This window comes from Ctenopharyngodon idella, chromosome 17 (assembly GCF_019924925.1).
Source record: "Ctenopharyngodon idella isolate HZGC_01 chromosome 17, HZGC01, whole genome shotgun sequence".
Classification (NCBI taxonomy): domain Eukaryota; kingdom Metazoa; phylum Chordata; class Actinopteri; order Cypriniformes; family Xenocyprididae; genus Ctenopharyngodon; species Ctenopharyngodon idella.
Genome location: NC_067236.1, coordinates 7,568,356 through 7,584,437, shown reverse-complemented (window position 1 = coordinate 7,584,437; position 16,082 = coordinate 7,568,356). Strand labels below are relative to the sequence as shown.

The 16,082-nt window shown below is 36.5% G+C and overlaps 1 protein-coding gene across 3 annotated transcripts in view; it reads right to left on the bottom strand.

Annotated features, from left to right (window-relative positions):
* Positions 1–16,082, bottom strand: part of hspa12a (heat shock protein 12A) — a 42,092-nt gene that overhangs the window by 11,416 nt on the left and 14,594 nt on the right. For all 3 annotated transcript variants that reach the window (XM_051868582.1, XM_051868584.1, XM_051868583.1), the window contains exons 2-7: positions 13,033–13,109; positions 12,692–12,819; positions 10,407–10,593; positions 9,902–10,006; positions 9,237–9,353; positions 6,319–6,490 (exon numbers count right to left, since the gene is read on the bottom strand). In XM_051868582.1, coding sequence (XP_051724542.1) covers positions 6,319–6,490; positions 9,237–9,353; positions 9,902–10,006; positions 10,407–10,593; positions 12,692–12,819; positions 13,033–13,109 — 786 coding nt within the window. The remainder of the gene's footprint in view (positions 1–6,318; positions 6,491–9,236; positions 9,354–9,901; positions 10,007–10,406; positions 10,594–12,691; positions 12,820–13,032; positions 13,110–16,082) is intronic.

Below are 16,082 nucleotides of genomic sequence, written 5' to 3'. Positions count from 1 at the left end.
TTATTCAGGTGTTCTCTTCCCACCACCGTCTGTCGCGTGCTTTGATTTATGCCGGGCAGCATACTCTGCTGCGATGCGGCCATGTTCCGCTCCTACTGTCCCAAATATAACATGCTGTATAGCCTATATGTAGTTTACATGATAAATCTTAAGTAATCTTAGAGTTAAGATATACCTCTAGTTGTAATCATTTAAACAGGCCTTTGAAGTTTGGGTAAAAGCAGTGCAATGATGTGTTTTCCTGTATTTTTTTTTTTTTTTTTTTTTTACAGCGCTGAATGTCATATGGTGACAGTGAAACAGGGAACACTTCACTTATATGACTTATTTAAAAAAAAAAATGTTATTTTTCGTGTCAACTCGGATGCATTTTGACCAAGAAAATGCTCCGTGGCTTTAATTCAACGTAAGCGCTGCAGCAAAAAGAGATTTTGCCTCAGTGTGCAGTGTGAATGCTCTATTCCAGGGGTGGTGAACTCTGGTCCTGGGGAGCCACAGTCCTGCCGAGTTCAGCTCCAACCCCGATAAAAACTCACCTGTAGCTTCCTAGTAACACTTCTGATCTTGATTAGCTTGTTCATGTGTGTTTGATTACGGTTGAATCAAAACTCTGCAGGACTGTGGCTCGCCAGGACCGACATTCGCCACCCCTGCTCTAGTCTGTTAAAGGGGACCTATAATGTCCCTTTTATAAGATGTAATATAAGTCTCTGGTGTCCCAAGAATGTGTCTGTGAAGTTTCAGCTCAAAATACCCCACAGATCATTTATTATAGCTTGTCAAATTTGCCCCTATTTGGATGTGACTGACAACACTCTGTTTTTGTGTGTCTCTTTAAATGCAAATGAGCTGCTGCTCCCGGCTCGCTTTCCAAAAGAGGGCGGAGCTTTAACAGCTTGCGCTTTGGTTGCTCAACAACAAAGCTGGAGAATCTCACGCAGCCAAAATGACAATTTTAAGTAATGGTGTTCAGCCTTACATTGTTCAAACCGAAGTCGGACACTGATGGAGAGACTCAGGAAGAAGTTACAACTTTTAAAATGCAACTGGACGTTTCTGAACAGTTAGTGGATAAATTTATATAGTTGCTGTAGAGTTGATTCAACCCATCAACTAGCATGTGCCGTCATGTTAATCTTTTGTGCAAATCCAGCGTTGAATTGACCCTCGTTTGTGAAGCAGTCCGCCGTAAAATGACGGCATGACAACAACACTCTACTACAACAACTCTTCCTCTTCTCTAAAGCAGCCCAACATGGCCTCACCACCTTTTTTGCGTGTTCTCGGGGGCAGGGTTTATGTAAATTTTAGGGTTAGTGATGTCACTAGCCCAGGAAGAAGCTCGTTTTAGTCCCTACCAGCCGTTTGTTGTAGTCCTTAAAGCTGCTGTCCGTAACTTTTTTTGGTTAAAAATTATCCAAAATCAATTTGAGCATGTACATAACCAGCCAGTGTTCAAAACTATCTTCTTACCTTAGCCCGATTCACAACGGTAAGCTTGTAATAATGTTTTATAATTCGGGTGGTACTGGTGGGTTTCCGCAGGAAATTCAAGCATGTCTTTGTGTCATTGCGTCACGTCTGTATACATAAAGAACGAGTCCTGGCTAGTACACTTCGTTGCATGTGAGGAGGATCATTTATAGCCTTTTCTCACAGCAGCTGCAATAATTAAACTTATCATTTTGATGGCAAATTGTATGGTATGACAAATTAATGTTAGAGATTAGATCTATAGGTAATGCTAATACACACTAAATAGCCTACACATAGTCACACAATGCTGATGTTGTTAACATTAACAATTTGAGAAAGTATAACAATAATAATAATTTGCACAGTTTGACGAGATCCGAGCTAAGCGATCATTAGATTTAATCACCATTGGCAGCGCGAAAATTTTTATGTTGGTCATATTTCAAGACTACAATCTGTGATTCCAAAGTACAATATCCACACTGGTGTAGTGATTGACAGCAAACATTAGATTCATCCGCGCTGAGGAGCCGTGCCGAGGCACAATGCACGTATTTCGCAAACAACTGCAATTGCAGGTTTTAAACAGAGATGGCGACAAAGAGGCAAAACTACGGACTGCAGCTTTAAACAGAGGATTCTTTAAAAGAAAATATTTCCCTTTGCATTGAACTTTGAGCGTTGTAACTTTGCAGATGTTGTTTATGCTCTAATAGCAACATTACACACTAACTAAAGTTAAAAAAGTGAAATCATAATCAACCACCCCTTTAACATGCTTACACGACCACTGTGAAACAGGCGTAATAATAAGTGTTTCTTAAAGGGTTAGTTCACCCAAAAATGAAAATAATGTCATTTATTACTCACCCTCATGCCGTTCCACACCCGTAAGACCTTCATTCATCTTCGGACCACAAATTAAGATATTTTTGTTGAAATCCGATGGCTCAGTGAGGCCTGCATAGCCAGCAATAACATTTCCTCTATCAAGATCCATTAATGTACTAAAAACATATTTAAATCAGTTCATGTGAGTACAGTGGTTCAATATTAATATTATTGTTACGGTTTGGTTGTGGTAGAGATGAAGCATAAACGGACTTCTATAAAGATGGGTTTATTTCCAAGGAGAATAGCACAACTAAACACATATGCAAACAATAGAACAGACGAGGAGTGAAGGGAGTGAGTCCATTATAAAGGGAGTGCAGATGATCAGGAGCAGGTGCAGGTAATCCGTGATGATGGGGAGATGACGAGGTGAGTGAGTGCAGGTGTGGAAACAAGGAGGATGATGGGATATGGAGTCCAGAACGGAAGGGAACTGTGACAATTATAAAGCGACGAGAATATTTTTGGTGCACCAAAAAAACAAAATAATGACTTATATAGTGATGGCCGATTTCAAAACACTGCTTCATTAAGCTTCGGAGCATGATTCGGGTAGCATGTCAAACAGCCAAACTGCTGAAATCACGTGACTTTGGCGCTCCGAACCGCTTATTCGACACGCTGATTCATAACGCTCCGAAGCTTCAGAAAGCAGTGTTTTGAAATCGGCCATCACTATAGAAGTCGTTATTTTGTTTTTTTGGCGCACCAAAAATATTCTCGTCGCTTTATAATATTAATATTGAACCACTGTACTCACATGAGCTGATTTAAATATGTTTTTAGTACATTAATGGATCTTGAGAGAGGAAACGTCATTGCTGGCTATGCAGGCCTCACTGAGCCATCGGATTTCAACAAAAATATCTTAATTTGAGTTCCGAAGATTGACGAAGGCCTTACGGGTGTGGAACGGCATGAGGGTGAGTAATAAATGACATTATTTTCATTTTTGGGTGAACTAACCCTTTAACCACCAAATCAGGATCATGTGACACAGAAGACTGGAGTAATGGCTGCTGAAAATTCAGCTTTGCCATCACAGGAATAAATTACATTTTAAAATTAATTAAAAAAGAAAACAGTTCTTTTAAATTGTTTAAATCGTATTTCACAGTATTACTGTATTTTTGATCAAATAAATGCAGCCTTTGTGAATATAAGAGACAAACATTAAAACTTACCGACCCCAAACTTTTGAACATCTTCAATAAATTAAAAAAAAAAAAAATCCAGTAAATTCTACGAGACATCCCTTAGAGGGACACATTATCTCCTGCCTGGAGTAGATCTATGGCCGTCAGACAGACAGCCCCTTTGTGCTGCTCACTTTTGCCCTGCTCCATAACGGGTCGCCAAACACACAATTTCTTCCTGTCTTAGGCTTTCCTAAAATTGACCATGTTCAAATACACAGACTATCAGAGAGCACAACTTCTACTGCTGCTAAAATAATCAATAAACACTACTCCTTTGTCCATTCCATTTCTCTTTCTCTCACTTTCTATCTATAGAACAGCATATGCAAAGAGGACACGTGTTTAGACTTTCTTTTATATGCATCATAATAATATAGTCGTTTTTTTCACCACTGCATCATCACTTCAACAATTGCTGTTATTTTCATCTTAAAAGCACAAAATCCATCTGATCAAATTCTTTCTGTCACTCCTTTTTGTAAGCGCAGAGGTTTAGAGTTACACATGAGCTTGCTGATGACTGCAGAGCTACTGATGTCATCAGACTGAGGTCACTGATGTCACATGTCTCCTGATGTAGTTTTTTACAGAAATGATAGTTCTGCTTTAGCTGTTTCAGACACAGTAAAATGGACCAAATAGCATTCTTATCATTCTTAAATGCTGACAAACATTCTCAAAAAAAGAATCTGAGATTCTTAAAATGTTGACATCAACCAATAATAATTAAACTCTCAACAATTGTGGTTAGTTGTGCAAATGGTTCAGAAACAGATTAAGAAACATTGTTAACATTTTTTGGTATAATTAAAATCGTTTTCTTTCCAAGGGAATGCAAGGCATGAACTCAAACAATTACGTGCATGCAAACTTCAATAGAAAGAGAGAGAAAGACATTTATGAGGCAGGGGAAGTGTGAATTTGCCAAAGCTGTTTCTCATGCTGGCATCACCATTCAGCAGTGGTCCAAATGACTGTCACCTTCTGAATGCACTTGAAAAATGACTTTTCATTGTCATTTCTAAAATCACAGACCACTGAAATGCTATGTGCTCAAGTGAAAATGCTTTTTTAATACAAAGCCCACTGTGTATATGCATGCGCTGTCAGTCTGTAACAAGGACATGAGCAGGGCAAAGGAGGTGAACTGGAATGGACTGGAAGGGGGAAAGAGAAGATGATGCACTGCTTCTATACAAAAACACCTTTTCATCTGAGGTTTGAATTTGATTATATTACATTGTACTTTGGTGTGAGACATAAATGGTTACGACATACCACATCCTGATTTACTGTGGAATGTAATGAGGTGTTTCTTCAACTATGGGCACTTCTGACCTTGTGGACCCCTTATTTAAGATTAAATTTTGATTGTGGATGCCTATATATATATATATATATATTTATTTATATTTTTTAAGTAAATAAATTAAATGACACAAAATACAAGATAAAGGCATGGGTAAAAAACAGTAATTGAATTATAAAATTTAAACATTAACCCCAGGGAAAGTAAAAGTGCCCATAGTTTAATATTCACAAAATGGCATCTGTGTTCATGTATGGTAGTAAATACACTACTGTTTTGGGGTCTGTAAGAATATATTTTTTTAATGTTTCTTATGCTCACCAAGGCTGCATTTATTTGATTAAAATCACAGTAAAACAGTTTATATTTTTTCATATTTTAAAATTTTATTTATTCCTGTGATGGCAAAGTTGATTTTTTTTTGTTGTTGTTGTTGCTCAGATACATTTCTTATTATTATCATCAATGTTGAAAACAGTTGTGATGCTCAATATTTTTGTGGAAACCATGATACACTGTTTTCAGGATTCTTTAATGAATAAAAAGTTCAAAAGAACATTTATTTTAAAATTGTAGCATTATAAATGTCTTCATTGTCACTTTTGAATAATTTAATGTGTTCTTGCTGAATAATTTCTTAAAAAAAAAAAAAAATCTTACTGATCCCAAACTTTTGAACTGTAGTGTATATGCAATATATTTAACACATGCACAAGCAAAGGCCAAACAAAGATATATTAGACATCTATAATGAGCTTAAATTAAAAGCTATTAATCTCTCCCTTCCTCACTCCTACTGTTTTCTGATTGCATCATCACTTTTTCTCCCTCAATGCGGTGAGAGTTTAATAGGCATTCTGGACTGCAGGAGTCCTGCAGCTCTAGCTTAGAAGTTATGTACATTTCAGTGCTAGTTTAAGTTGAATGATTTCCATTTCAACTTATAGCAATGTTTTAGGAAAGAATGGATGTTGTAAAAATGTTGAAGAATGGAACATCTTTTAAGTTCACTACTTTGCTAAACATAGTAAAAAAAAAAAAAGTATCTTTCTGGTCTTTCTCACTCTCAAAAAGAAGACACACCTACACCATGACTAGCCTAACAACTGAATTTTCAACCATACCTAATAACTAGCCTCAAAAGCATTCCTACAGTTTGTTCACTCACTATCTAAACTTTCTTGATCTGCCAAGCTCTAATTTGACTGGCATACTTTACACAGTTTCTGGGAAACTCTTGCCTTTTGAGGAAGAACTAATCACCGGTCAAAGGTTAGTGGCATCAAAACACATGGACAACATTATCCTGAACAAACATTTAAGTACTGTAGCATAAACTTGAGCATAACTGGAACAGTATGAGTGTGATTTGGTTTATCTTCATGGCAGAATACTTGTGCTGCATCTGCTATATGGTAAAAGACTGGAAGGATGGCTTACCCTGGGCCGTTCCCACCCCAATGTTCTCCGTTGGGCTGTAACCGTTCAGGGCTGTTTTGGTGCCCAAATCAACCATTTGGTGGAGGCGGAGCTTCCTGCAGTAAATGGATGCAGCCTCTGGTTCCAGAGCAATGATCAGCTGATCAGGATTGTCACGAGAAACCAGACCAGCCTAGATGAGTACAGAACACCAAATGGCAAGACATTAACACAAGGAATCTGAAACCCAGAGGCTCATCTTTACTAAAAACATGTGAATAAAGATAAATAAAAGCTAATATGAACATTAACTCAACTTAACTATAGTATTTATTTAAGACTCCAATAAATTCACATTTACTGCAATTTATAAATAAATTTTCTTCTCACAGACCTTATAGTTATTATTGTTAACTAAAGCTAAAACAATTTTTTTGTTAATTGAAAAACATTTTTGATAAATGAAATAAAGCTGAAAGAAATATGAGATAAAAAAAAAAAAAAACTACACAACAACAACAAAAAAATAAATTAAAAAAATGGAAATGTTGCTTTGGAAACTACTTAAGTTAAAGCATTACATTACTAACTGGAAATAAATAAAAACCAAAACTGAAATACAATAATAATAATAATACAAAAAAAACCTAACCCTAACCCCAAACTACAATAGTATATAAAAACAGTAAAATAACATTGCTCGCACACAAGCATATTTCAGTCTATAATATTATAGAATGGCCTAACAAGAATTTCTGTAGTCAATTTAAAATATTTCATAAATATTTTCTAAGAAAACTATTTCAAAAGTTCCAAAATATTTTGGCTAACGGCTGACTATGTAAATACTAATATATAGTAATGATTATATATATATATATATATATATATATATATATATATAAATGAATAAAAATAAAATAAATAAATGTATTGTATTGTATTGACAAATATTGTATTTGAAGTGTAGCATGTCACACTGCATGACACTGCTGTTATTGCTTGAAGTCAACTACCTGTGACTCTAAAACAGTTATTGCAGCACAACCCTAAACATCCTGACCTAAATTTTAACTGTCATGACTCATTTACTGGTTAATAGACTATGTAAATAATGCAAATGGATGGACAGATACAGCAAGATCATATTACCTCACTTGTATGAGGGAGTGTAAAAATGTAAAGAAACACCACACACACTCTTACTGTGCTGAGTGGCACTGTTTGCTCTGAGTGTGCTGCAGGATTTGGTGAGTTATGGGGTGCCAGTGTGAGCAAAAAGGGATGAAGAGAGCAAGAGAGACAGAGGTAAGGGTGAATGCAGTGTCCTTTCTTTCAATTCTTCTGATCCAGCAGACGGAGAGCTGAGTCACTGCACACACACACACATACACACACGCTCCTGAGGCAAGCTTTGCAGGAATTCCCACTGCAGATATCAAGTGTTGCAGACTCTCCCTTCTTCTCTCTTTTTCCAGCTGTTCTCTCTCTTTTCTCCCAGGCTCATTTCTTCTTTGCTCTGGATTGAGATGAGAGAAGCCGAGGCCACACCCTGCTCTTCCTCCCTTTCTGTGTCTCTCTCTTCAGTGCGAGAGAATTCACCCATCTGTTTACTACTGTACTGTAATTATTATAATTTACATGCATGTTATATAAACTAAAGAAAATAATGTATTTACTGTTTGTTTAAAAAATGAATTAAGTAATTACACTTAACCTAAGTATGTTTTATATATTTCATACATGGAATAAGCAGCAATAATAGTTTAATAGCGTTTCTGGTTCATTCTTTTTCACTAGGTTTTGTTTCTCAACCTCTCACTCTCTTTCCTTTTGACTCCATGACTACTGCCTTCATTTACACCTGCATCCACCTCAGGCGATCAGATCACAAGTGTTCTGCACTAGATAAACCTGTAAATGTAGACCATTTGTTGAAAACACTTGTGACCACATCATATTTGTAGTGGAGTCTGTCCTTATGCGTCCTGCACAACACTGAAGCATCACTTACTTACATTTCAATCAATCACTTCACTACAACAAGGCTTTAAACTTTGCCAGTTACAGAACATTGCAAAAAGAAAATAAACAAACCTAAATCATTCTTCACAGAACATCTTCAGTATGAATAATACCAATGATAAACAGTGTCTTAAGATCTGACCCACCTATCAAATTAGGCCATTCTACATTTTCTCTAACTGATTTAAAAAAAATAAAATAAATTGATGTCTAACTTATAAGACTAGTCTTAGCAGTTTATGCAACCGGCCCCAAGTGTAAACAGAGAACTGTGTCACCTGACCACTTGTAATCAGGTCACCCTTAATGGATGTTAAAACCAGGTAGAAATACCTCATTAATGAAGTTCATATGCATACTGTACACACAAACACAGGCCACATGTCTAATCAACTACAGATCCACACACAATGAGGCCAACAGTGACAGACAAACAGCGAATCATTGATACAGTACCACATGTATGGGGTCTCAATAGTTGGTCCAGAGACGGTGAAAACAGACAAACAGAGGCTGTATCTAAGGGATGAGATAAGTGTCTTTCCTTTTTCCTTTTCCGTTAATCTCTGCCTTTCCTCTCTTCCCATTTACATCCGGTATTTCTGTATATCTCATTTCTTTTCTATTTTAGATGGCCAGCAAAACAGTGCTCTTTTATCTTCTTCTCTCTTTCACTAATGGCAGGGGAAGTTAATAGCTCAACTCAGTGTTGCAGTACCTTAAAACATCCACCAGAGATTTGTACAACCCATATTTCAAACTTGTGTGAAAATTCTTAAGTCATTACATTAATTGAAAGCACATTAAGCACATTACACACAGACTTCTCTCCAATTTCAAAGTAGGTAGTTTATCAAAGCGAGACGTGCATTTTTGAGACGAGCAAATGCGGCTGTGAGAAAGAAACGTTATACCTTATACGCTGCCTCTCTCATAAACTGCTTGGCCGGCATCTTCCAGATGGCCGGTACAGTGATGACCCATCTGACATCAGCATTATCAAAATCCGCCCCTGCTTGGTCGCTCAGCTCCTGTTTCCAATGACAAAAATCCATTGTGAGGTCAGTAAATGTATACTTTCATTCAGCAAGGATGCATTAAATTGATCAAAAGTAACAGTAAAAACATTTATAATGTTACAAAAGATTAAATGCTGTTCTTTTGAACTTTCTATTCATCAAAGAAATATCCTGAAATAAAATGTTTTATAATAACAAGAAATGTGATAATAACAAGAAATGTTTCTTGAGTGCCAGATATGCAAATTAGAATGATTCCTGAAGGATCATGTGACACTAAAGACTGGAGTATTAATGATGCTTTGTTTTTACATTTTAAAATATATTAAAATAGAAAACAGTTACTTTAATTTGCAATAATATTTCACAATATTACTGTTTTTACTGCATTTTTGATTTAACAAAATTAATGCAGCCTTGATGAGCATACAAGACTTTCAAAAAAACATTAAAAATATTTACAGACCTTAAACTTTTGAACAGTAGAGTATGTTATAATAATTTTAATTGACTAGGTTTAATGCAACATTCTGTACATTCTGTATGGAACTAATACATACCTTAAGAGCCTGCTCCTTAAAAAAGGCCAGGGCATAAGCAAAAATATCCAGAGCTTTCACCTTTTTCCCATTGGCCGCATGTAAATCTGTATCAATGGATAGATTCTGAAGGATAAAATTACAATAACGCCTCTCAGAAACACGAAAGAGCATGACATGTCAATCAAAGTGTATTTGTACTTCATTAGACTTATCACATCATTCATAATGAGGGAAATATACTGTATAACAGTTCAGAGATTTCATTTAGATTTAATAAACTAGGCAACTCATTAACAGCATTGCTTCAGTGGCTTGAAGCTTTGATAGGTTAACCTGTTAATAATGAGTTTGCTTGCATTACTTGTTATGCAGTAGCCAGTAATTTATGAATATATCTCTGCAGCATCAGGCAGAAGACCATGTCCTCACATTTATGATCAATATTTCCCTCAATGCATATTTGTGCTGGAACACCAAGTCAACACTAAAAAAAAAAATCAATACTGTAGGAGTGTGTTCTTACTGCAGTGGTGTGAAGTTTCATTTTAAACTTCTCCAGGTAGAGCCATTGCTTAGACTCGGCCGGATCCAGGTCGTGGTAAAAATCTCGGGCTGCATATCCAAAACTGTGGAACTTCTTGTCTGGGGTCAGTAGAATGGTGGTGGGCGTCTTTTGATTGGACACACCTGGGTCTCCACCCTCCCAGCGCCTAGCAACAAAGGGAAATCAACCAATGGGAGAGTGAATTTAACAGAGATCTGATGGGATCAGGAAATCATTCAGTGGACAGAAGCTTTTAGCTTTTCACCTCTTCTCCTAATTAGGAGAGAACTGATCTAAGATGGCCTACAATATCACTTAACCCGAGCATGCATCATACAGATGATTTACCATCTTCATTATCCATATCAAGGCAGTCATAAAACCAGCTCAAGCATCATACAGAGACAGAGGGATTTAAAATATTCATGGGCTTTTACTTTCAGGACGAAGAACCTCAGTGCAAAACAGAACATGCAGCTTGGCTACAGACTGTCTGAGCTGGCAGAGAGAATTACATATGCTAAAATTATCACAATAGAGAACTGATTACATGCACCCTATAATAATGAAGTGATTTCATAGCTCCACTTAAACTATACTGAGACCAACTGGTAAAAATTATTGCAAAAATGACAATGTAGCTCCTCAAAAAATGGAAAAAAGTTAATTCTGAGAAAGGGTTATCATGTGTTTGCTGGTTTGTTTGATATTGTGTTATGAAAAATTATAGATATTATATATATATTTTAAACTTAGTAATTGTAAGTCAATTGGCAATTATATTATTGTAATAGTCCATAAGGTTTCAGCTTATCAGAGTTCATAATTTGGATCTGTAAACAAACTAAAAAATGACTCGGATTCTGTGTAATTAGGACAGACTTGAAGGCGATCCTTTCATCTCCTGTTAACCAACTCAAAGCAGCTGTATTCTTTGTATATAAACAGATTTAGTAAATTCATTTTTTTTTTTTTTTTTTTTTTTTTTTTGAGTTTTTACAAGGTAAGCTGAGTTTATGTAAAGGTTTAGGGACTAGACTATCAGTCCAACTCAAATAATCTCAGAGGCCTTGGGCTGTTTGTGCTTGTAAATCTGTAGCAGCAGTCAAAACACAATTCGAATTAACCAGATTGAAGGAATGCACTGGTGTTTTAAAAGAAGAGCAGTCTCAATTTAAGCAGTCTCATTGCCCACTCTGATGTGTTTTCCACATTTTACACAGCTAAGATCCTATATGAACACTATAGCGGTGCACAATGGAATTCCAAGAGTGTTTGTCAAACAAAGCTAAATATATCTATATGTAATGGCCTTCATGATTTAATAGAAAGCACTCTTTACATTTTTTCATGCCTCCATTCACGCTCATATTCAAACCATCTTTTAATCATGTATGTGAATATATATATAGTGAGCGCACCCTCTATAGCTGTACTTGTGCTGTTTAACAAGTACAATCCTATTTCTAACTTTCATATTGAGTCTGATGCCTAAAATTAAACCCACATGCCCGTTTGGGCGGGAAACACATGGCTGACTCTGCCCAGCAGGTACTCTGGAGAACTGACCTTAGAGTCAAAGGTCACATGACCAAGAAGGTCAGGTCAGGATTACAGAGCAGCTGTGGGTTTACCTTCATAAACAACACACACACACACACACACACACACAAACACAAACACACACACACACACACACACTGTTACGTGGTTTGGACCATTATACACGCAGTGGGACTGTATATATTTAATGAGTTTTAATGGGGCATCTAAGTGCCCAGAGAGAAAGACACCTGTAAGTTTGACTGAAATAGAGACATGACCTTCTAATGGAAGGACAATCATATTAATGTCTATACAGAAGAGATGAACTACACATACAGGAGCATATAGTTGAGCACAGGTTTTTTGAATGCTCTGTTTAAAACATATAATTTACTCAAAACTATACTAAAAAATCTACTTGCTACATAAAATTATCTGTTACTCCAGCAAAAAAAAAAAAAAACTAGAGTAATATAAAAAACAACTTTTATATTATTTTATATTTATATCATTTTATAATTATTATTAAATTATATAAATGCATACATAATTAATAATATATAAACTTTAAAGGAATTTTTTTTTTCTTTTTCTTCTTTTTTCTACATTTTGCCCAAAATAATCACATTAATTAAAAAAAATGTCTGCAGATTCCTCATTTGAGCTTTTCTTCCACATATCCAATCCTACTTTCTCTCTCTCTGCCTCTTTTGTCTCACCTCATAGTGTGAATACACTCTGGTTCTTTAGTGAAGGCATATGCGTAGCCACTGGAGGTGGTGCCAAAGTCGATGGCCACCACCACCACGTAGGGGTGCCTCGTAGGCTCATTCTCTTCTGAGTCCTTCTGTAGAAAGTGAAAAGGGAAAAGAAGCAGAGGGAAAGCGAGAGATATGAAAAGAGGTAGAGAGATATTGTCAAGTATATGTCAAGCATTAAATTGTTGCATGTAATTGCAGCTCATTGTAAATAAGACGATCCATTAAGGGCACGTTTGTACACCGGACGTTTCCTTCATGTAAAGGGTGATGTCATACTGGCAATAAAAACCAAAGCTCACCAGTACATGTGTGGGGGAAAGTGGCGTGATGCCTGGGTCGCCCATACTCTTGGCTGGAGATGGAGTAGCCATTGCATCTGCAAAGTGAAGAAAGAAAGAAAGATTAACATTCAAACCACTAAGACAAGCCTGTAGTCATGTTAATAATGTACTGCATTGATGGGCTTATACAGATAATGATAATATGAATAAATTTAAATGTTTTAAGGATATTTTTGTTTGCCTTTGTAACATTTTTGTTACTGTTTGGTTGTCAGTTGAGAAACACTGTATTAAGGTGAAGCTGTTTTAAGGTGCCATTTGCGAAATTTCTGCAAACTTTAGCGAGCAAAAACTGTCTATCGTTAATAGTGTAGCAATGTATGAAGCACAGCTCACACCAGTCATTTTCAAACCAAGCAGATTTCTGTTGCTCTACCTGTGAATCGACATTACCAACTTAAACCCATGGCGAAATCTTTCAACCTCACAAGCATTTGGGATCGTGTGGATACCAATTGAAATTACTGGATTTTGCTCGTGAAAATTCGCCAAACAATAAGTCAAAATGACCGAACCTTGGTTCTCGATTTGAATGTTTTTTCTGAACATATGGATGTTTCTCTGTTTATATTGGGTCATTTGGACATTTTTGAAATTCTTGAAGATAACCAAAAACTTTATTTTCTTTTGGGTTGGGTTCTTTTGGGTTGCCTTAAAGAAACTATAGTTACTATTGTACATTTTTGTAAATGAACACCTCAGCAGTGCCTACTGAACTTCTAAAACACTCTCAAAATACATTTAAACGGCATTCGGAATATCAGGAAGCACTCTAAGGCTCAGTTTCGTGATCACAGATAGAGACCAGGACTAAATGGCACCATTGCTGGTGATTTTTCACTGGAAATTATTTACAGTGGGAACGAGACTTAAAAGCCTCAATTAATGTTCAGCGAATTTGTCTGAAAGACCATTCATTTGGACATACTTTTTTTTTATAACATCATTTATGTCTAACATTTTACATTATTCGGTCATAAAATCATCAAATCCTTTAAGAGCTTACACCACTACAGAAACAGCTGCTCCCCTCCACACTGACATTTGAATCGAATTAGAGGTTGTATTTGTCCATTCCCGTTGTCCTCATTAGCCGGGCCTAATAGCTTCGCTAAAACACTCGGATGCTGAGCACCCTGAACACTAAACGAGCGCTTGGGTTCCTCGCTCCGCGGGACGCCACGTTTTTCTGAGCGTTCATCCTTTTTTCTTGCCTTTACCCCATACTGAGCGGCAGAGTGAACAGAATAAGCGTGGCGCTCTTCAGCGAGTAATTACGGGTTGAGTGACTGGCTACCTGCAGCTCGCACTTCATTTCAACCACTCACCACATACACAAGCTCCAGCTACCGAGATTGATTTTAAAATGTGACAATGGAACGTCAAAATCAATACTGAAGGAGTAAAATGATTGTCTATAATGATAAATGCCTATAAGTGAAGCGTTATTCAGAAACACACACTTGACCGTCTTTTTATACTTTTCCACGAATGGATTTGCGGGTTAAAGGAACTTAAGTTTGTTTACATGGCAACACGACTCACTGTACAGGGACTTCATTATAACACATTAAAGTTGCGCGAGTGTAATTACACAACGTCAATTGCGACCGTTTTCCTGGCGGCTGATTGAGAGCTACTTGATTAGGGCTGTGATTGTGTTTTCTATGTGTGTGTGTGTGTGTGTGTGTGAGTATAATATATCTTTTCAATAAGGCTCTTTAAGTCACAACAGAGAATCCAATCATGTGTGGGAACTGGAAAGCCGAAAATGAGCATAAACGGTGGGAAATTACTTGCATTATGACCAGAGTGTGAAACGGACCAATTCTTTTGATTTTCCAGCTGTTTTAAAGACTTATTTACACATAAGCATGACAACGAATTTATCTACAGACTGGCCTGACCTGAATAGATGTACCTTGAATTGTCAACAAGAAAAAAAAATCTAAATCAATTCTTTTACTCAGGATTGGCTGACATAATGAGCTGTTTTAACACAAAACTTACACAATAAACAAAATCAAATACAAAAGAAAAAAAAGTGTTTTCACTTCAAATTGTTGGCCATTTAGGTGCATTATTATTATTATTATTGAGCAAAATTTTGAATGTTTACTCAGCAGGTTTTTGCAAAAGTTCAAATCCAACTCACATCTAAAGTTTCTGAAAACACAGAACACAACACAAAAGGACTCTTTCAATGAAGCGATCATATATACTAGAACCATTACACATCCGTTGATCCAAGCAAAAATAAACATAAATGAGAGAGAGGACAGAGAGATGGTGAGAAAAAAGTAGAGTATCCTGTTTTCACCCCTCCTCTTGTCCACATGAGAAAGGCAGTGAATAAACGGGGTGTTCAAGCTCTGTTCTGGAATGTTATACAAAATTCTGACAGGAAGCAGGAGGAGTCAGAGGTCATACCTCCTCTGTGGAATTACAAATTCGGAAGAATTCCAAGCAGCCCAGTACACAGAAATAATAGAGTTCAGAGACATATGGACCACTGACATGCACAGACAAAAGTGGTCTTAGGTCTGGAATCTATTATCTATAAAATATGCAACATTGTGATATAGTTGAGTCAAAGAGAAGATTGACAATCAGAGATCGGAGATATTTTTAAATGTGAAGAAAAGGTTGAACAATCAACTCAAAATGTCAGTCATAAATGTCACTTTCCTGTTTATTTATTTATTTATTTTTTAATTGAAAATTAGATATCAATAGAAAAAAAATGTTATATGACTTTGTTTTTTCTCTGCCATTCTCAAAAAGCATTCCTCTTCCCCCCACTCCTCACTGAGGAACTTTTACTTACTTTGAGGTCACATGCCTCATTTCGCCAGACAAAAGAGAATTAGAAAGAAAACACAAATATTTGCAAGACTGTTCTCTTTTATCGAATGGTTTTCCAAACACTGAAAATGCAGGACAAATGTTTGGACAATATTCATGGCACCATTATTTTCTTACTCAAGGCAAAAGTCAGGACTGAAGCA